The 21,971-nt window shown below is 49.2% G+C and overlaps 1 protein-coding gene across 3 annotated transcripts; it reads right to left on the bottom strand.

Moving 5' to 3' along the window:
- Window positions 1-1,567: 1,567 nt before the first annotated feature.
- GCAT (glycine C-acetyltransferase) lies at window positions 1,568-15,977 on the bottom strand. 3 transcript variants are annotated; one of them, XM_054031813.1, is made up of 9 exons: window positions 15,736-15,977; window positions 7,532-7,629; window positions 6,141-6,242; window positions 5,094-5,240; window positions 4,573-4,727; window positions 3,638-3,720; window positions 3,065-3,236; window positions 2,431-2,552; window positions 1,568-1,966 (listed from the first exon to the last, which is right to left on the bottom strand). In XM_054031813.1, the coding sequence occupies exons 1-9, from the start codon at window positions 15,932-15,934 to the stop codon at window positions 1,815-1,817; spliced, it is 1,230 nt and encodes a 409-aa protein (XP_053887788.1). In that variant the 5' UTR covers window positions 15,935-15,977; the 3' UTR covers window positions 1,568-1,814. The 3 variants fall into 3 exon arrangements, with proteins under 3 accessions (XP_053887788.1, XP_053887780.1, XP_053887796.1); XM_054031805.1 differs by having other exon boundaries at window positions 7,532-7,662; window positions 15,736-15,976; XM_054031821.1 differs by lacking the exon at window positions 15,736-15,977 and adding an exon at window positions 11,420-11,438 and having other exon boundaries at window positions 7,532-7,662.
- Between the last annotated feature and the right edge of the window lie 5,994 nt (window positions 15,978-21,971).

Below are 21,971 nucleotides of genomic sequence, written 5' to 3' on the forward strand. Positions count from 1 at the left end.
AGGCCCCCAACCATCTCTCATCCCACCCCCAAGTGCCCAGTGGCAACTGCTGTAATTGCTTACGTGGAAAAGTGACAGGAAAGAAATGACTGTACCCGGTCCTATGGTGGCTCTGCTGCCCAGGTGCTTTCTCCTGGTGCCTCTTGTGGGCCAGCAGCTACCAGTGGAGGCTAACCAGGCTAGTTCCGCCTCCCTGTTCCAGCCACTTTTTACAGGTGTCTTGGTGGCAGTTCGACAAGCACAGCCAACTAATTTTCAAGCTGCATCACTGGATAAAGAACTGCCAAGAGAGATGCCCAAGCTCTCACTCTTAATAACGACCATCTAGAGGCTTCACCAGGGGCAAAACACAGCTGCCCATCTCCTAAGCGAGGTGGGCTGCCTTGAGCACACACCATCTGGCCTCCTGTTTGCTGCTGGATACAGTTCAAGGGGCTGGGGCAAATCTTACAGGCCTTGTGTAGGCCAGCACCTCCTTAACTTGGGGGCTGCCTCTTGCTCTCTAGAGCGGCAGTAACACTTCCCACCACTGCTGCCAGGGACGCAGGGAGGATTAGCTACCAACTAATGTTAGCGGTGCCAACACACGGCACCCACGTGCACGCACACAAGCGGGAGATTTCTGATTTAGACCAAAGACGATGCCAAAAATTCTCCTGCGTGGTGTCTTGGGTTCACTTCTGGTTCCTGCAAAGTGAATCACTCACAAAGAGTTTGAGCAAACAAGTTCCAGCACCCGGCCTCGCTCCATGTTTTCTGGCATGTTATAATTGCAACAAATGGATCCAAATTATAGGTTTCTGTCATCAAATGCGATCATCTCCTCAACCCCTGGAGACAACACAGCCTCTGTGAACTCCCTCCCGCCCTCCCTCCTCAGCCTTCCTGTATGAACAGATGTTGGGCAGCAGCGCCCTCTACTGGATGGTAATTGTTGTTTGTAGACTGGGTAAGAACGGTACCAAGAACCAACCCAGCCTGTTTAACCCGTGGCCTAGTCCTGACGAGACACCAGAAGGCCACGGGGTACAATGCTGCTGGTCTATCTACTGAGCTGCATGCCCTCTCCCTCCTACAGAAGGAACAGGAGAGACAGACACAGGAGGTGAAGCGTTCTGAAGACCGGGACAGCACAAGGGCTTAAAATGGCCAATGCGGCATGGAAACTATTAACAGAGAGGGGAGAGTGGCCCCAACCCCCTAGCTACAGTGGCACCAATATCCCAGTCAGGGCTAATGGGCCCTTTACAGCAGTTAGAGTGAGGTGGTGCACCAATGGGCATGACATAGAGCTGTTATGCCAGCTCCCATCTGCACTGGGGGAATTCCCTGGGGGCCAGATCTGCTGGTTTTCCAGCCCCTTTATGCCACTGGAACGGTTTAGAGGGGCTAAGATGAACCATGCCTTTTAAGTGTACAATGGTTACTAACAGCAGGCTCTAACCCCACACGACCGTCTTCAGGGGGAAACACCATTTCCCCACCCCTCCAGGCAGCAGTGGGAAGGAGGGGAAGAACAGACTGCAGGCCTGGGATGGGAGAATCACACCAAGATGCTTGTTTGTGCTGATTTTATGTCTTGGTCGAATCTTTAATATGTATTGTAACATGAAGAGCCACCCCCAAACCATCGCCCCCACCACTGTGAACGCTATGGTGGCTAACACCTCCCAGAGGCCAGGATCCGTTTATCTTCAACATCCTACTATCTTCAGGGCATCACTCTGGTTATGGTTCTTCCCCAGGTTAGGCACGGTCTTGCTTGTGGAAAGGCTGAGAAAGGCCCCATCACATCCCCTGTGCTAGCTGGTTAGTCAGGGCAACGCTCCATGTTTACGCCCCACCTCTGTGAAGGCCTCCACGCAGCGGTCGATGTCGTCCTCGCTGTGGACGGCTGAGATCTGCACCCGGATCCGCGCCTTCCCCTTGGGGACCACGGGGTAGCTGAAGCCGATGACATAAATGCCTGGTGATGAGAGTCATGTGCAAGGGGGAGGCAAACATTAATACTGGGGCTCGTTTACTGGTGGGAGGGAGTCTTCAGGGGTTTTAGCTCCTTTCCCCCCCCACCCCCCGGTAAGCAGGAATCAGACACAGCAGCACACAACTCCATGCTGGTGCTGGAAGGGCGCCCCCTACAGAGCTGCGAGGGAAGCAATGGGAAGGGCAAATGGTATATGTGCTGCCCAGCAGACTGGCGGGATGGGGAAAATTTCTTCTCCAAGGCCCTATAGCAAAGCCGAGGCAATGTGAAAGGGAATAACTAGAGCGGGGCGCTTCCCCATTGCTGGAGGGGCTGAGGAGGTACAGAAAATCCCCTACGGCTACCAGACATGGAGTAAGATAGCTACAGCGAAAGAGGATCAGAGGCCATCCCTTCATCTGCACGTGACACCACCACCTGACAGCCCCAGCCCTATCTGGGTTTACCTCTCTCCAGCATGTCATCAGCCATCACGGACGCTAGCCGGGCCTCGCCCAGCATCACAGGGCAGATGGGGTGATCATTCCCCGAGATGCTGAATCCGGCTGCAGCCATCTTGCTTCGGAACCTGCCCGGGGGGGAAGGGGAAGAGGAGCACATCATCCCTGCTTGGCGAAGCCCTTCCCCCTCAGCCCACTGCTCTGGCACCTGCGTGGCTCTGCACTGTCCTAGCTTCTCCACGGCCAGGATCAAACTCCGCACCACCCAACCTGCGTGCGGAACGGGCCATTCCTCCGAGATCCCCTCCTATTTTCTGCCCACCTCAAAGGCCTCGTGGCAGGCTCCGCTGTGCCACTCTGGCTATCATGGCGCCTTCCACATCCAGACTGGTGCCTGGCATGTGGGATCATGCTGGAGCTTGCACTAGGTAATCTCACAGCTATGATATCACAGCCATCTCCCTGGAAACCACAGGTGGTGCTATCAGCAGAGGATGGGAAAAGAACCAGAGACAACTCACTCCTGAGCAGAAAGGAGTCTACTGGCCAAGGGGCGAGATGGGCAGGGAAATGACTGCATGGAGAAGGGGCTTGTTGGGGGTCTCCCCCAGAGAAAGGATCCCAGGTCCTCAGCCCTCACCGCCTGGTCTTGGCCACCATGGACTGCGCAATGGCATTGCTCTCCATGAGCAGGTCCAGGGCCTTGGAGGCGCAGCCCACGACAGCAGGAGGCAGGCTGTTGGAGAAGAGGTACGGGCGGGAGCGCTGGCGCAGCAGGTCGATAAGGGCCTTGGGGCCAGTTGTGTAGCCACCTGCAGCGGGAGGAGACAGAAAGAGAGCATCCTTTGGGACGGGGAGGAACAGCCAACAACGGGACCCCAGGAAACACCCCCCCCTCCCCGCCCCGGTAACACAGGCAGCAGTGCCTGGGATCCCAGCTGGTTAGTTTCACTAAAGGGTTCCCTCTTGGGTGCCCAGGTGTGACGTCTCCAAAGGGAGGTCAGAGGAGGGTGCACCTGGCAGGGCTTGCTAGACCCCCTTCACCCTTGCTGTAGTGACCCTCGTTGGGTCCAGGCCCTTCAGCTCCTGTCCATGTCTTGGTGTTCCCCATCGGTTCTGTACTGTTAAAGGGAGGGGGCAGAAGGGTTTCGGGGAACTCTCGGGTACAGGGCCACGTAGAAAGACAAGGCCCCAGAAAGGGGAATATCTGAACCTGCTGCTCCTCCAAGTGCCTTCCCCAGCGTTGAGTTGACAATGTCCACTTGGTCCATTACCCCCAGCAGTTCATCAGTACCCCTGCGAGGAGAGAACACGACCCCATCAGCCCTGGCAGCTCCGACCTGGGGGGCTGGGCCGTGGTGGCTGTGCCCTGGCACCAGTTCATTGCCACTTTCTCTCCAGCATGGCTCTGATGTTTTCCCAGTCCTGATGGAATAGCCACGCCTCCAGTGGCAGGTTAACCCAATGGGCACCGCCACCCATTTGCATTCCCACCACCAGCTTTGTGCTAAAACGAAGGATACGCAGAACCAGGACAGTAGCTATGGATGCGGGATGTGAAATCCCGATGTGCCGTGCTGTGGGAAGGCCTTGTCCAGCCAGCGGCAGCGTAAAGCAGCAGGGAGCAGGCCAGGGAAGCATGGCTAGCCAGCCTGGCTGGCCTCCTCAGGGGAGTTCTCTCTCCAGATGGGGTGAGGTCGCCTCCTGCAGGAGGGAGCCAGCCCTGCTAGCAAAGGCAGAGCTGGGGGCTCGGCGCGTGGGCTCCTCATCCCTCCCCAGTGCAGACTGCTCTTACTTCCTGCACACAGCAAACTGGTGGTTTCATAAGTCAGAGCAGAGACACAGCCCCTCTGAGTATGCTCCGAACAGGCCCCCACCCACCCACGCCCCAAGACTGAGAATGCTACCCCCAAAATCTGAGCCCACCCCCGTTATGCCACTCCCTGACACAAAGACAGGTGTAGAAAGGAGGGTGCTACCATCTCGTAAGGGGGCGGGGGAGGTCAATGGCCAGGTGGGGATCCCTTCAAGGACTAGTGGCTCTAAGGATCCACAGCCCCACAAGAAAGAAACCCCCTATTCAAACCCGTGGCTGGTCTAGCCCCAGAGAGTGAGACGTGGGACTAGCAGGAAGGTCTGGTCTTGTACCGCCCATTGGGCCCAAGGAAGCCAGTGGCATGGCATTCATCGATGAAGACGAGGGCCTGGTATTTCTGGGCCAGGCTGCAGATCTCCTTCAACGGGGCGATGTCACCATCCATGGAAAAGGCACCATCGGTAGCCACCAGCCTCAGGCGGTGTTTCTATGGAAGAGAGTGTGGCAGGCTGCAAGGGATCATGGGTAAAGACAACAGCTTGAGCAAATATGTTTGGGAAGTGGGAGGAAATGGAGACTGGGGTCTAGTACTCCCGGTACGTGACTATATGGCCCCCACCCACCATCTCCCCTCCATCCACCCTTGAGCTCACATTCTGGCAGGCTTCCTCCTGCCAACGAGCAAAGGATTGGATTCTCCCTAGAGTCTAGCAAGGCGGCTTCGAATGCTGGCCAAAGGAGGTTACTCCTCTAGGAGATGCAAAGTTATTCTCTGGGAGATGGGCACCTTGCTCCTAGACTGGCAGGGGGTCACAGACCGAGTGCATCCCCAGGGTAGACCACGTCTTTGTACCTGTGCATCCTGCAGCTTGGCCTCCAGGTCCTGCATGTCCATGTGCTTGTAGCGGTATTTACTGGCCTTACACAGGCGGATCCCGTCAATGATGGAGGCATGATTCAGCTCGTCCGACAGCACTGCATCTTCTGGGGTCAGCAGTGCCTGCAGACAGCAAAACAATGGGCTGCGGTGGGTTACGGGGGGAGTGTCCTTGCTAGATGCATGAGCAAAATTCTGTGTCGCCACAGTACTCTGGCTTGGCAGCCTCACTAGCCGACCACCAGAACCCTCTGCATCCTATTGGTGGTCAGGCCACTCATGGAGCAGTGTCAGGGCACCACGTCTCTCCTCATGTCATGGGATACACCACTAAGGCTTCTATCTCTCAGCTCCTTTTCCCCGCCATGGGGTTCCTCTCCCTTTGCATTCTTTGTTCCATAAGCCACGTCTCTGCCAACCCTACAGAATGCGCTGACTTCCTCTACCAGGGCTGGGCCTAGGTTGGGGACAGTCGCCCCTTGTCCCACACTTTTGGGATCCTCGCCATCACCATGCACCCACAAGGGGCTACCCATCCTCCCCTGCAGGCCTCAGCCACCCTCGCCAGTATGCATGAGCCGCCTCCCCTACTTTTTAGGTGGAGTGGCTGCATCCGTTTTGAATTCTCATGTGAGCGGGTCCAGAGAGCTCAGGTTGGGGATGTTGGGGGCTTGCAGAAGGTGGCCAACAGTGATGGTCGCTCTGAGGAGACAGCTGGATGGGTTCCACTGCAGAGGCCCACCCAAAACTTAGGATTCGTTGTGATGGTCACCCTACTAGGAAGGAGGAGATGAAGGCTGACTAGAAAGCTCCATGGCACCTCAGTCCCCCACCCCAGCAGCACACAGAGCCATTGGGTCTTCTCTCTATCCCTATCTCATCTCCCTTAACTTCAGCTTGCAACCTGCTGAGGGAAATGTGATTAGCAGCAGAAGCAACTGCTTTGGGAGCTTGGCTTGTTGCCTATGTAGCCCTTCCCCTTGCTGTCCCCTACACACAAAACACAACACATGCACTATGAACCTCAAAGATACCAGCATTGGCATCAAAGCAGCTGGCATAGAGGATGGCGTCTTCTCTCTGGTGGAAACGAGAGATCTTCTCTTCCAGGTTCTTGTGTATATTCTAGAAAGAGCCAAAACAGAGAGTGAGGGATTTCTATTAACATGACCAGTGGTCCAGCTAGAGTTCCCTGCTTGCCATGGTTTTCTGCGTGGGATGCCTATTTTTTTTCCAGATGAGTTTTCTCACAAAGGAACCTAAATTGTGGTTATAATTTTTGGTCCCACAAACCAATCACTACAACCACAAGACTCCAAACCAACACAGACACAGGGCACTTGCGCTGAGGCACTTACCATTTTTAACTGAGACGTTGCCCCAAAAAGTTTAAGTGCCACACAAAGGGCCCAGATCCTCAGCTGATGTAAACTGGGGTAGTTTCATTGATGCCATGGAAGCTACCTCAAGTTATTGTAGCTGCAGGTCTGGCCCTGGGAAATTTGGGGTGTTTATTTTATAACTAGAGAGCCTCAGGGTTTTTTACAACTCTGGGTTTTTTTTTATTGGTTTAACGAGAAAGCCTATTTTATACCCTTAAACTGACAGTGCATGTAGGGGGGTGTCTGTGTGGCCATGTGTACGGATAAGCATGTAGAGCTGTATCTGTGTGGACATGCATGTGCTGATAAGTGTTCAGAGAAAGGGAAGCACGCGAGCAGCATGCCTGCTCTGTTGTTATAGGTAACTATGGAGGCAAAGCTGAAGGCTTCTTTCCTCTGTGGTGGATATAGGATTGGTTTGGGGGAAATCAAGATCCTGGGAAGAAATCATGGAGAATGGCAGCTAATTAATATGCATGGGAGTGAGGGCTTTGCCTTCTCCCAGGAGCCGATGTGGAGACCAGGGGGAGGGATAGCTCAGTGGTTTGAGCATTGGCCTGCTAAACCCAGGGTTGTGAGTTCAATCCTTGAGGGGGCCACTTAGGGATCTAGGGCAAAATCAGTACTTGGTCCTGCTAGTGAAGGCAGGGGGCTGGACTCAATGAGCTTTCAAGGTCCCTTCCAGTTCTAGGAGATGGGATATCTCCATTAATTATTATAATTGGTTATTTGTTGGAGTGGAAGGGACAGGCTCACACAGTAAGGGGAGGGGTGGGGGGACGGGATACCACAGAGTGAGGAGTAAAGGGAAGGGAGTGGGGACAGCACATCCATGGGGAGAGGGACAGGAGAAGAGAGCAATGGAGGAGGAAAGGAGAAACAAGTAGGGGAGAAGAGGAGAGAAAAGAGGGGCTAGACCTTAAGCACTCTACTTGGTTCCACCTGGGAGCAGTGTGGCTTGGTGACAGATTATTGGGTTTTAGACCCAGGGAAAGGCTACTACTCCACTCTGGATTCCAGCCCCACCCATACCTGAGTCCCGCAGATGAAACGGACAGAGCTGAGACCAGCTCCGAACTTCTCCAGGGCCTCTAGTCCAGAGCGGATCACCTCAGGGTGGCTGGAGAGCCCTAGATAGTTATTAGCACAGAAATTCAGGATCTCTGCAAAGAGGAGGAGGGCAGGAAGGAGTGAGCAATGCATATAAATCCTACCCACCCCCTGATGCAGCAAGACAATAGAGCAAACCTCAGCCAATAGCAGGACTGAAGTTAACACACCAAAAGCAGCCAGGTATGTGCCCGGAACCATGGAAACATTCTTATGTCACATTTCCAGCATGCCCCCTGGGCTGATTATTGAGCAAAAGTAGATAAGTTCAATTGCTTCACAATGACCCATTATTGAAGTGGACTGTAGTCCACGAAAGCTTATGCTCAAATAAATTTGTTAGTCTCTAAGGCGCCACAAGTACTCCTGTTCTTCTTGTAACGGTTTAGCCAGTTTCCTCTGTCTCTCTCCTCACATAAGCAGAGGCATGGCAGTGAGGATCTGTCTATCTGAGATCTCCATCCAGCAGGAGACAGGCGGCCTTTTGCTTCACCAGGCAGGCTGAGTTTCCGGTTGTACTGGTTTTTAAATTCAGGTTCCAAAAAAAGGCTGATTCAAGGACAGCGCTAAAATTCTGGCTTTTTCTGGTCACTTTGTTTTTTGAATATAGGATGAAAATCTGAAAACTCAGATAAAAGTAGGCAAACCAATTCTCAGATGACAACATGAGCAAGTATCACCTCTTCCAGGCCCTAAATAGAAAACCAATGTCACAACCAAGTCCCTCTCTCTGAACAGATTCCAGTCAGTTGTGACTGGCTCCAACCACAAATCCCCTGTGCTGCTAAGCTCCCTGGGCCTGGGTAGCGACTGGTCACTATTCCTACCACTAGGTCTTTCAGGCATACTCCCAGGTGCAGGCCCTACATCTGACACCCTTCGTGGGCACTGAGACCCCATAGTCCAAGAACCTCAGAGCCAGGAACCAGTGCCCCAGCCTTGGAGCCCCCAGTTGCTTAGACACATTCCCCAGAGTCCATCTGGCTGTGGGATCGCTATTTTTTTCTAGTTAACCCCTCCCAGGACAACATGGCAGCAAAGCAAGGACACACAGGCTTAGCAAAGGAATTTCTCACACACACTTTATTCTTGAAAAGCTCAAGATCGTTACAGATCTATTGAAAACAACAAACTTTGGACACAGCCTCCTCAGTGTCCTCTCCCCCTGGTGAGTCCTGGGTTTGGTTCTGTCCCTTAGGGGAAGCCAAGCTCTGCTTGCCTCCACTCCCTCTAGCTGTTTCTGGCAATGACTCAGACAGCATGTCTTAAGACAGCCTCTGACACCTTTTCTGTGCCTGCTCTTCCTCTGGGGATTCGTCCAACACCCACCGCCAGCTTCCAGGCAGGGAGGGAATCAGTCAACATTATTGGCCCTGCCAATAGAACCCCCGTTGCTCCAGGAATGGATTGCTGTGCTCTGTCCCAGCTTTTCAGACAGTTTCTGGACATGGGGTTGAGTTCCTGCTACAGACTGAATGCTCCAAGCCATACTGAAGATTACATTTGAAATGAAGGTTGAAATACAATAGGTGTTCACAAAACAAAAATGGGATTCTGAAACTGACACTGACAACCCCCTTTCAACCGTCACCATTGTGGCAGGTCCCAGACACAAAGGGCTGGGAACGGATAAGGACCAATGCTTATTATTTCTGTTTAACATTTATACTGTGGTAGAAGCCAAAGGCCTCAGTATCAGAGTCTTATTGTGCTAGGTGTTACACACACACACACACACACACACACACACCCACCCCTGGCCCAAAGAGCTTTCCATCCAAATAAACCCTCATTATGGCCAGTTAATGCAGACAGGATCAAACCATCTTTAAAACAAAACAAAAAAACCACCAATTAAACTACAACAACAAAAAACAGGGGGTGGGGGGGGTGTTTGTTTTAAATGTGTAGAAAGCAGCAAAATTAGGCCCTGATCACACTGGCTTGCCAAACCATGACCCCATATCCTGCAAATACTTATGCATATACTTATCTTTACTCACACGAGTAATCCCATTGAATTTAAGGAGATCACTCGCATGCTTAAATTAAAGCATATGCATATGTTTGCAGGATCAGGGTCATCCTAGGCCCTTAAAAACCAGGTTAGCAACAAGCATGTTTAAACACAGTTTCTTAATTCCATTTGTAGAACAGAGTTAGCGCCTAAGGGCTTAAGATATACTACAAAAGCCTCAGTGTCAGAGGACTGAGCTGCAATATGCTATCTCAAGACACGGTCAAAGGTTGTTCTCTCTTGTAGACAGGTCCTTACCTGTGTATTAACCATATCAGGGGGCATCAGGAAGTCAGCTTCCCCAGTTCTGTTTGTTTGGTTTTTCTGTTGTGATTTAGTATAAATGGGCCGAAATACTGCCAGAGATAGGTACTTGTCTAGACAGGGATATGCAGTCACAGACACTAATCATCAACAGCCAGGTGTGGGTTAAGCCTTTTATACAATAGGAATATTACATTTCTACAGTATATCCCAGAGTGATACAACCGAACAGCTCATGGAAGATGGAGGTTGGCCATGTGAGTGGCTTAGGTTTTTTAAGTGGGTTTTGAAATTTATATACAGTGGGGTAGAAAGTCTGCATTTTCTCCATGGGTTTTGTCAAAAAACTAGAGCTCCTACTCTCAGTGTACCAGGCCAATTTTTATTCTTTGTATTACAATAGTGCCCAACTGTGACTGGGGCTCCATTGTGTTGGGCATCATAACAAAACATAGCAACAGACAGAGAAAGTGTGGGAGAAAGGCAACATTATTAATATTCCCATTTGACAGATGGGGAAACCGAGGCAGATATTCACAATGCTGAGGCCGGAAGGGACCAGTGTGATCATCTATTTGACCTCCTGCATAACACAGGGCATAGGAATTAATTTAGGGAAGTCCTGTTTGGATTAGAGCATGTCTTATAGAAAAAAAAACATCCAATCTTGATTTTAAAATTTTCAGTGATGGAGAATCCACCATCACCTTTGGTAATTTGTTCCCATGATTAATTACCCTCATTGTTAAAAAGTGCACCACACACTGGAAGAAAAACAAACAAAAACAAAAACAGGGAAGTTACTTGGAAATGATGCAAGAAATCCAAAACAATTATAAAAACAAACAAACAAACAAACAAACCAAAAAACACAACACCTCAGGACAGCCATCCAACACAAACAAAAAGTGGAACCAACTACAACTACTCCACAACCCACAGAACAACACTGACCCAGAACACCTCTGGGAGAAACCATGGCACCGTACCTACTACATGGACATTACTCGACACCCAAACGTCATCAATTTATGGAGCTGAATTATCTGTACTCTCCAAGGGACGGAGCTTCTGTCCCACTACAGAAGCGGATGCCATACTAACATGTGGAAAACTAGAACAATTCTTCCACTGTCTCCTCTTCAAAGAATGACGACATCACTCACAATTACCACGTCCCCACCAACAATCAGACTGGATACCACAGAGCAGACGAAACCACATCCGTGATCATTACATTGATTGCTTCAGGGGGAAAAACTGATTGTGAAATCCTTAGCAATCCACCATAATCTATCCACCACCGAGAGGACAGCCATACAGTCCTAAAATCTAACAACCAGATAGTGATCAAACCAACAGACACGATGACTATGTTAATGAGGCCAACTGACAACTCTCTGACACCACCTAATATAAAGAACTCAAAAAAGACCCCACACTGCAATTTACCCAGGAACTTAAGAATATCATCAAATCCTTCCCCAAACAACTCCAAGAGAAACTCTACAAACTCGTCCCCTACTAACCCATCCCAGGCACCTTCTACATCAGAGGGGGGTAAACTACAGCCTGTGGGCCACATCTGGCCCGCAGGACCCTTCCCTCTGGCCCCGAGCTCCTGCCAGGGAGCGGGGTCAGGACAGGCTTGCAGAGGAGCCAGCCCAACTCCCGGCAGCAGGGTGAGTGGGGCGGAGGCTAGTCCCTAGCCCCTCCCCTTCTGCTCCCCTCCCTCCCTTGCAGTCACAGTTCTCCCAGCGCCTGGGCAGTGTGGCTGCAGCTCCAGCCGGGCGGCAGGGCTATAACGCCGCCAGAGCTGGTGCTCCAGGGCGGAGTGGTCAGGGGGCGGGGGAAATTCCGGGAGGGGGGTGAGGAGCAGGAGGGAGGTGTTGGGGGGGGGGGGCGGTCAAGGGGCCTGGGCCCTGTTGCTAGGGACAGAGCAAGCCAGGGCCCCCCTCCACCCCCAGCATGCTTGGCCCCTGTCCCCATCAGCCAAGCCCAGACAGGGAGTGAGCCCTGTCCAACTGCCAGGGAGAGCAGCCAAACAAGCAGGGGAAACGCACAGGGAAAGGACTGAGCCCTCCTTTCCCCCACCCCACCGGTAACGTGGGGCGGGGAGAGCAGGGAGGGTTGGATAGGATGCGGGAGTCCCGGGGGGCAGTCAGGGGTGGGAAGCAGGGAGGGTTGGATATGGGGGGGGTTCCAGGGGGGCTGGATAGGGTGCAGGGGCCGGATAGAGGGTGGGGGCCAGGCCATACCTCGCTGTTTGGGGAGGCATAGCCTCCCCCAGCCTTCCCTACCAGGCCCTCCATACAACTTCTGTACCTGATGTGGCCCTAGGGCCAAAAAGTTTGCCCACCGCTGTTCTACATGCTTCCCAAGATACACAGACAAGGGAACCCAGGCAGACCCATCATATCTGGCCACAGCACTCTTACTGAAGGAATATTGGAACTCATAGAAACCATCTTCAAACTACTCACTGCACAAAGGCCCAGTTTCCTCCAGGACACAAACCGACTTCCTCCACAAACTCCATAACATTAACAATCTCCCTTGGAACACCATCCATATCACTTCCCTATACAACAACATCCCTCACAATGACAGCATGGCTGCCTGCCTCAAATATTTACAAGACAATGGACAACCCTCAGATATCCACCCCAAACGCTCTCCCAACTCATCCATTACATCCTCACCCATAACAATCTTACATTCAACAACAAACACTTTGTCCAAACCATGGGAACAGCCCTGGTTACTAGGATGATGCCCCAATATGCCAACCTCTTCGTGGGCTACCTTGAAGAATTTCTGGATAAGAGCACCACGAAACCAATGATATACCTGAGATACATTGATGATATTTTCATCCTCCAGACAAACGGCTTAAACTCCCTCTCAGATTTCCACCACAACTTCAAAAACCACTATCTGTCCACTAAACTCTCTCTGGAACACTCCCACACTAGCATCAACTTCCTGGACACCCCAATCAGCTTCAGCAATGGAACCCTACAGACAACCATATACAAGAAACCTGACGGATTGCCACACCTACCCTCATAGATCCAGTAACCACCTCTAACTCACCAAGAAATCTGTTATCTACAGCCAGGCACTCAGGTACTACAGAATATGCTCCGAGGAGAAAGTCTGGGATATACACATTAATACACTCAAAACCAACTTCACCAAACAAGGACACTCCACCAGAGAAGTAGATCGCATCACCTCACGCTGAAACCCATATGGGGTTTCATCAAACAACTACAATCCATACTAAGTGAAGACCTCATCTTGAAAGAAATCTTTTCTGATCCCTCACTTCTGGCCTTCAAACAACTCCCCAAGCTCATCATCAGAAGCAAGCTCCCCACAAACCAATACACACCAACTCAAAGCAGCACCAGACCCTGCCAGAACAACAAACACAAAACCTGCAGACATATCTCCACTGCTATAATGATCAACACCCCCCACAACACACCTTTCAAAATCCATGCATCCTACACATGCAGTGTACCTCAGCCAATGCACTAAATTCCCCAATAACAAATACTGTATGTGTGTGAAACCAGACAATCATTACGGTCTCAAATGAACTCACACAGAAAAATGATAAAAGACAAAAACTGACTATTGCCTGTGGGTGAACACTTTTCACTCTCTCCCAGGGCTCTGCCACGACCACACAAGCCATGTTAAAGCGCTGCGTTGCCAGTGTAGACTAGCCCTTAGAGCGTCTTCAGCAGACGCCCTACAGCAGTGCAGCTGCATCAGTGCAGGTGTAGACCTGCCCTTAGCGGTGATGCTCACAGTACCTCTCCCAGCCCTGAAGAAGAGTTTCTCTCTCTCCCCAACAGAAGTTGGTCCAATAAAAGCTATTACCTCACCCACCTGGTCTCCACTTTATTTCAAGTCTGAAGAGACAGAGAGTCAGGCTATGTCTACACTAGCACTTTTGCTGGAAAAGCTTGTCTGTCAGGGGGGGGGGGGGGGGGAAAATCACACCTCTGAGTGACATATGTTACACTGACAAAAGCGCCAGCATAGACAGTCCTATGTCGGCGGGAGACATAGCTACCGCAACTCGTGGGGGGCGGTTTAATTATGCTGACAGGAAAGTTCTCTTCTGCCACATAGAGCAACTACACAGGAGACCTTAGAGATGTGCCGCTGTAAGGTCTCTAGTGTAGACACAGCCTAAGGCTATGTCTACACTACACAACTTTTAACAACATGGCTGTGCTGCTAAAAGGCATGCAGGGTAGCCGCTGTTTGTTGGCTCTCCTGCCAACAAAAAACTTCCACCCACAACGAGCAGCGTTTGCACTGTCGGCAGGAGAGCGCTCCTACCAACAAAGCGCTGTTCACACGGATGCCTGTCGTCGGCAAAACTTTTGTCTTTCAGGGGGGTGGAGGGGTGGTGATAACACCTCTGAAAGACAAAAGTTTTGTCGTTCAATTGCCAGTGTAGACATAGCCCAAGTGACTTGCCTGAGGTCACGCAAGAAATCTGCAGAAGAGCGAAGAACTCATCTTCCAAGCCCCAGTCTAGTGCTCATAAATATTACTGCCTTGTGTTTGTCATCCAAAAAACCTTAAAAAGAAGGAACAAATTCATTCCTAACCCCTGCAGTGATCACTCTGCTTCTTGAAGTGTGAGTTTGGATTGCCTTATTTTAGCTGGTATAAACACAAATGTTATTATTGGTCATAAAATCATCCAACTCTTTTTTAAACACTCCAATTCCAGTATTTGACTCCTGCAGCGAGGATTCCACAGGCTGGACTACACACAGCAAGAAGTAGTATTTCCTTTGACTGGCTTTAAATTTACTTGCCATTCGCTTCATCAAGTGATCCCTGGCTCTCATATTATGGGACTTCATAAGAGGGCAGGATCTGACTATCTTTCACAGTAATCCTCATAATAATAAATCTGTCAGTTATAAGCATAAAGACAGGCCAAATTAGGCCCAAAATGTATTTGTTTAAAAACAAACAAAAATAAATGAGGTTTTAGAAAAACTGATGCCCACAGAATTGGGTTTTGGTTTTTAATTCAAAGAGAAAGTATTCAAATAAAAACACAAAAACAAATGAAAAGCCCCATACTATGTTCACAAACTGCCTTGCCACATTGTGCTTGTGCAGAACCCAAAAGATATATTGACTAGAAACAAAACTGAATCTGGCTAATCTAACATCATTGTCCAAGCTGAGAGAAATACAAAAAATAAACAGTGTACAAACAATGTCCATTAAACTAGATGTTCAATATTATTTGTTTTACTTTTTTTTTTAAATATTATTTTAGCCTGACAATGCTGCTTTAAATCTTCTCAAACACTTCTCCCAGCTAAATCAAACAATCCTTCATTCCGCAATCTTTTGGTGTATGTAACTACTACCCAGGACCTATCGATCTTCACTGCCCTTGATTCAATAATCTCACTACCTCTTTTGTAATCTGAAAACACATTGCTCCAAAGCAGGAGTTTCCTGAAATAATATTGCATTTTCCATGTCTTTTATAAAGTACACTCAATAATAATGTTCATGTTTTTACTGCATATGCACACAGGGTTCTCTATCCAGGTTCTCTCCCTCCAGCACATGGGTGGGTCAGACTGTTTTGGCCTCTGTTCATTATCTAATGAATATTAAAGCTGAGTTTCATCTGCTACAGTGCTGCTCTCTCCCCTAAACAGTCTTAAATTCATATGGAGTTTCTCATAATCCTTTGTGGCTTTTACTAACTGCGCTGTGTGTCTCTCCTCTCCCCCTGTCTAGCCAACACCGGAGACGCGTTAAATTTCATGGATGCAATACCTACCTCCTCTGCTGCCTTCTACGTGGATGTGTGGCCCTTGTTTTGATGTTATAATCCTCTCACTCTTCCAGGTACCAGCGCCTCGGATGCTCTCTAGCTCAGCCTCCAGGACGTGGTTGAGCTGGGCCAGGGCAGTCCTTGCTCTGTAGGAACTACATTGCCCCTGGGAGAGGGGGTAGCTCAGAAAGCGGCTGCACCACATTGCTCCAGCCCAGCTTCACAGCGAGAAGGCAAGCGGCAAAGAACCCGATACTGGCAACATGTGGCGGAGGCGGAACCTGAACCAGCCAATCAGAAAGTAGCAACAGGCGCACCAATCAGCGACAGAGTTTATTTAAGGGGACACGGCTGACACTAAAGACTAGGGTGTGGGGAGAGCCGGAGCAGGAGTACAGTGACTGAAACGTGCCCAGCTCTGGTCAGCGACCTCAGCCTAAGGATTGAGGGGCATTGACCCAGCACTGCATGGGTCTCATAGCTGTAATAACAAGTGGGTACTACAGGGGAGGATTGAGATACATGGGGGATCTCAGGACTGGAACAGGACAGTTGGGACTAGGGTGCTCAGATAGCAAGGGTGAAAAATCGGGACAGGGTGTCAGGGGTAATAGGCACCTATATAAGAGAGAGCCCCAAAGATCGGGACTGTCCCTATAAAATCGGGACATCTGGTCACCCTAGTTGGGACCACAGGCCAGGAGCAGTATGTAGAGACAGAGGGATGTGAATGTCCGAGGGGAATGGAAAAGCCAGAGCTGCTGCAGGTCATGACTGAAGTCCAGGCAGGGGCAGATTTAAGGGTCAGAGTTCGGTCAGCAAACCTGCTGCCTGGGGTTCAATGGTCACGTCGCCTTAGGCTTATTTAAACATGAAAAGTAAAAAACAAAACACACACAACACTCCAATCAAAAATCACAGGCCTAAACAAAAGTGGACTCTAACTGTGTTGGCTTGTGTGTTTCCATTTATTGGAACCTTGCACCACAGCAACACGTTTCCTTGGCAAGTTGCTCTATGATTCTGTCCAGCTCCAATCTTGCAATCTCACCTTTCTCAATTTTAAGGAGAGCAAGGTCACTCAGCCGTGTCTGTAATAGTGTTGAACACTTTTTGCACATTCATCACCAGCCACTTGGTAGGGTGAGAAAGAGCCAACACATTTCCATTTCTGGTAAGGTAAAACATCATCAAGAGAACTTGATTCTATGAAATTCAAGTAGTTCTGGACAAGAGTGTTCCAAGTGACAAACTGAACACCTCTGTGTCTTTTGTAAAATAATACATCTTGAAAGACATAATCTTGTGAACCGAGTTTAAAGAAAAATATGAGTATTTTCCCATGAGTTTAAGAACTTCCTCCTTTGACTTTTCTAAAGTTATTTTTAAGTTGTCTGGGATGGAGGAAACCAGATAGAATAACTACCTCTTCATATCTCTCACACTGAGATTTTAGTTCCCCGATCATATTGTCTAAGACAGGGGTAGGCAACTTATGGCACGCGTGCCGAAGGCGGCACGCAAGCGGATTTTCAGTGGCACTCACACTGGCAGGGTCCTGGCCAACGGTCCAGGGGGCTCTGCATTTTAACTTAATTTAAAATGAAGTTTCTTAAACATTTTAAAAACCTTATTTACTTTACCTACAACAATAGTTTAGTTATATATTATAGACTTATAGAAAGAGACCTTCTAAAATGTTAAAATGTATTACTGGCATGCAAAACCTTAAATTAGAGTGAATAAATGAAGACTCGGCACAGCACTTCTGAAAGGTTGCCGACCCCTGGTTTAAGACCTTAACTATTTCCTTTGATAGTTATCTTTTGCTTCTAACAGAGAATCATGTGCAAATTCATCATCCATGCGGTGTACATGTCTCTTCCTATGACTTAAATAGTTTGCACTTTCAAACCTTATTGCTTCTTACCTGTTGTGAGATTCTTTTATAATTTCCTCATACTTTTCTTCAGATCTGAATTTGCATAGCTCATTCACTGTGCTCTCAAATATCCAGGGGACTTGGAACAGATCAATTTTCTTTGACCAAAGGATTCCAGAGACTGCAGCCACTGTGAGTAAGATCCTATGCCACTATAACAGATTGAGGTAGAACATCCAATGCATCCGAAGAAGTGGGCTGTAGCCCACGAAAGCTTATGCTCTAATAAATTTGTTAGTCTCTAAGGTGCCACAAGTACTCCTGTTCTTTTTGCAGATACAGACTAACATGGCTGCTACTCTGCAACCCATCAAAGACAGGTTGCTTTTTGCTCAACGTATGTCTTACGACTCTTGCATTCAATAACAGTTCCATCTTCTAGGCATTCAATTATACTCTGAAAATTTACTATCATTGCCTCAGTGGCTTTCATTCACACTGCCCATCTAGTCTTGCAGAGAACCTTTAGATTTAAAGGGCTTCTTTGTTCTTCAGAAGCCTGTCCAATTTTATCTGTTGCATCAATCCTTCCAACTTCTTCAGTGCACCATCAAGTTCCTCTTCTCTTTGCAAAACTGTACTCTCTCAAGCAAGAGTTCGAAGATACAGATTATTTTTAGACCTAATCATTAGTTTTTCCCATCGATGGTTAGAGTTCGCAAAATATTTATATATTTCTGCAAAGTTGTGAAGAAAACCTTCAGGGCTGGACTGGCCTTAACTTCAGCAGCATGCCCCAAAACTAGGTTAATTTGATGTGTTGGACAATGGATGTATGGTGCATACACTTTGTCTCCCTTGCCTGAAAGCTATTTTCTCATTTTTGCTTGCAATCCTCTATGAGCCCCAGCCATAACATTGGTCCCATCATATCACTGTCCAGACATATATTTGGGTTGTAATCCATAATTGCAGGCTAAAACATTAGTTAACTGGTCACATAAGGATGCAGCATCTGCCTCACTGCCACAAAACTAACAAAGTGATATTTTATATCTACTTTTCCTTCAGTATGCTCAATACCAACACAAGGAAGCAAAATGGCTATTTGATCAACATGGCTAATATCCGTGGTTGCATCTGCAATGACAGTAACAAAAACTTATCGTATTTGTAGCTATTAAACATGCACCTCCTGGTTTCTGATACCAAAAGACTCATAAATTCATCAGTAGTTGTCTTGTTCAAGTATTTGATTCTCTTGGTGTCACTGATATGTTGGGCAAAAGCTGTATTATGTCTGGCAAGTAGCTTAATTATGCTCAAGTTCATATCACAATTGTTGCTCTCCAATACTTCACAGTGACTGTGGAAGGGGAGACATAAACTAGCTAAAATTTTGACTGTGTCAAGCAATATTTTTAGTATTTCTTGCCATTTCCTAATACACTTCTACCCCAATATAACTCTGTCCTCGGGAGCCAAAAAATCTTACTGCGTTATCGGTGAAACCACGTTATATCGAACTTGCTTTGATCCGCTGGAGTGCGCAGCCCCGCCCCCCCAGAGCGCTGCTTTACCACGTTATATCTGAATTTGTGTTATATCGGGTTGCGTTATATCAGGGTAGAGGTGTATTTTCATTGATACCATGTCCCTTTGTGAACTGTGGAGCTGCTATATGACTGCATGTGTTGTTTGCTCCTCCCATTAAGAGACATCGATGTTACCATATTCTTCCCATCATTGAAAATCTATCACCCACATTACTTTGTGAGTGTCTGTACCCCTGGACAATCAACAAATGTGACAGTATGCATAATCTGAAAGATATGGGTATGCTAGGCAGTTGACATGCAAATCTACATGCAGTACATTTTTCATTCTGTACAATGAAAATGAAAAATGGTAGTTTGCAGGAAAAAAGGAAACTGTACAGTTGGTATATCACTTTCAGTGGACTGGCAAGAATCAATACATAAAATATACACAATAGGTCAGGTTATAACACTAAATCTGGAAAGTGACTTATCAGATGGGAACTTCAAACCTATTTCAGCAGGAAGACAGCTTTGACCTGCTTCATTGTTGACATGCTCATCTACATGATCTTTGTTGTGATTTTTTTGTTTTAAGATAATCTATGGTATCTTTGGCTTTGTTGGTTTGTAGCTCATCTTACAGGATCTTCAATATGCTGGTTCCAAGCAGAGTGTCTCTGGAGATATCATCAGCTACTACTACAGGTGCAGCTTCAGTGGTACTGCACTACTCGTTTTCCTAACTTAAACCTTGACACAACGACAGAGTCCTACTTGCTGAATTGATATGCAGTTCTTGACTTTCTACTTCAGACTGCAGGGGTTGATCAGGAAGCTTATAAAAAAGCAGTTACCTACCTTTCGTATCTGTTTAGGGTGACCAGACAGCAAATGTGAAAAATCGGGACGGGGGTGGGGAGTAATAGGAGCCTATATAAGAAAAAGACTCAAAAATCGTGACTGTCCCTATCAAATCGGGACATCTGGTCACCCTATATCTGTTGTTCTTCTAGATGTGCTTCTCATGTCGATTCCATGTTAGGTGTGCATGCGCCGCATGCACCGCTGCTGGAGATTTTTCCCCTAATGGTATCCATAGGGCTGGCTCTAGTGTTCCCTAAAGCTCCATGCTCATGCGTCAGTATAAGGGGCGCCACCGGCCCCGCACCATAGGTGCCGACTCCGTGGGTGTTCCGGGGCTGAAGCACCCATGGGTAAAAATTAGTGGGTGCTCTGCACCCACCAGCAGCCAAACTCCCCGCCCCGCCTCACCTCCTCCTCTGCCTCCACCAGGGCCGCCCAGAGGATTCAGGGGGCTTGGGGTCTTCGGCGGCGGGTCCCGGAGCAAGTGAAGGACCCGCCGCCGAATTGCTGCCAAAAACTCTCGTGGGGGGCCTGAAAACTCTCGTGGGGGCCCCTGTGGGGCCTGGGGCAAATTGCCCCACTTGCCCCCCCCTCTGGGCAGCCCTGGCCTCCACCTCCTCCCCTGAGCATGCCGTGTCCCCGCTCCTCTGCCTACCTCCCAGTGCTTGCCGCTGCCAAACTGCTGTAGCAAGCTCTGGGAGGGATGGGGGAGGAGCGGGACTGTGGCGCGCTCAGAGGAGGAGGCGGGGAAGAGAGGGACAGGGTGGGGATTTGGGAAAGGAGTTGGAATAGGGGCAGGAAGGGGGCGGAGTTGGGGCGGGGACTTTGGGAAGGGGTTGGAATGGGGGCGGGTCAGGGGTGGAGTCAGGGCAGGGCCAGGGACAGAAGGGGGTCGAGCACCCACTGGCCCCCATAGAAGTCGACGCCTATGCCCCGCACCCCTCCAGTTTCTTCTCGCTGTCCACTCAGACAGTGGGGAAGGAGAGTGGGTCATGGAATGGACGTGAGCAACAAAAAGGTAGGTAGCCATTTTTTCTTCGAGTGCTTGCTCATGTCGATTCCATGTTAGGTGACTCACCAGTAGCATCTCTGGAGGTGGGCTAGGAGTTCAGGGGCATGCTGACTATAACACAGCTCTCCTGAAACTGGCATTGGCTCTGGCCTGTTGGATAATGGCGTAGTGAGATGCAAACGTGTGCTCTGATGACCATGTCATGGCCCTGACAAAGTCCTGCATTGGTATTTGTGCCAGGAAAGCCGCTGAAGATGCTTGTGTTCTTGTTGAGTGGGCCCTTACAATGGCTGGAGGTGGGGTCCCCACTTGCTTGTAGCAGGCCCGGATACAGGCCGTGATCTAGGACGAGTTCCTCTGGGCTGACACCTGGAGCCCTTTCATTCTGTCTGCTATCGCAACAAAAAGCTGCGTCGATTTGCGGAAGGGTCTTGTCCTGTCAATATAAAAGGCTAAGGCCCTTCTAATGTCCAGAGAATGCAGACGCTGTTCTTCTGTCTTGTGAGGTTTTTGGAAGAAGACCAGCAGAAAGATGTCTTGGTTGATGTGAAATTGCAACACCATGTTGGATAGAAAGGCTGGGTGCGGAAGCAGCCAGACCTTATCTTTGAAAAAAACGGTACTTTGGGGTATGCAGCCAGAAGCCCCTGCAGATCCTGCACTTATCTTGGACGTGAGCCTCCCCCAAGCACTTTTGGCAGCTGGAATGGGGGTTGCTCACCAGCACTGGCATGGGTTCAGTATAAGCTGCATATGGTTTGAAGCCTGAGGATCAGGGCATGCCCCGTCCTGGGATCGATGTCCATTAAGGGGACTAGCTACCTAACAAGAACTAGAACTGACAACTACTAACTATTTACAAGAAAAGATCTGTAAACCACTAGGGGAGGCTTGTCGAAGCAAGAGAAGAGGACTGTTCCAGCAGCCGTCACTGGCAGTAAGA

This window comes from Malaclemys terrapin, chromosome 1 (genome assembly GCF_027887155.1).
Source record: "Malaclemys terrapin pileata isolate rMalTer1 chromosome 1, rMalTer1.hap1, whole genome shotgun sequence".
NCBI classification, from domain to species: domain Eukaryota; kingdom Metazoa; phylum Chordata; order Testudines; family Emydidae; genus Malaclemys; species Malaclemys terrapin.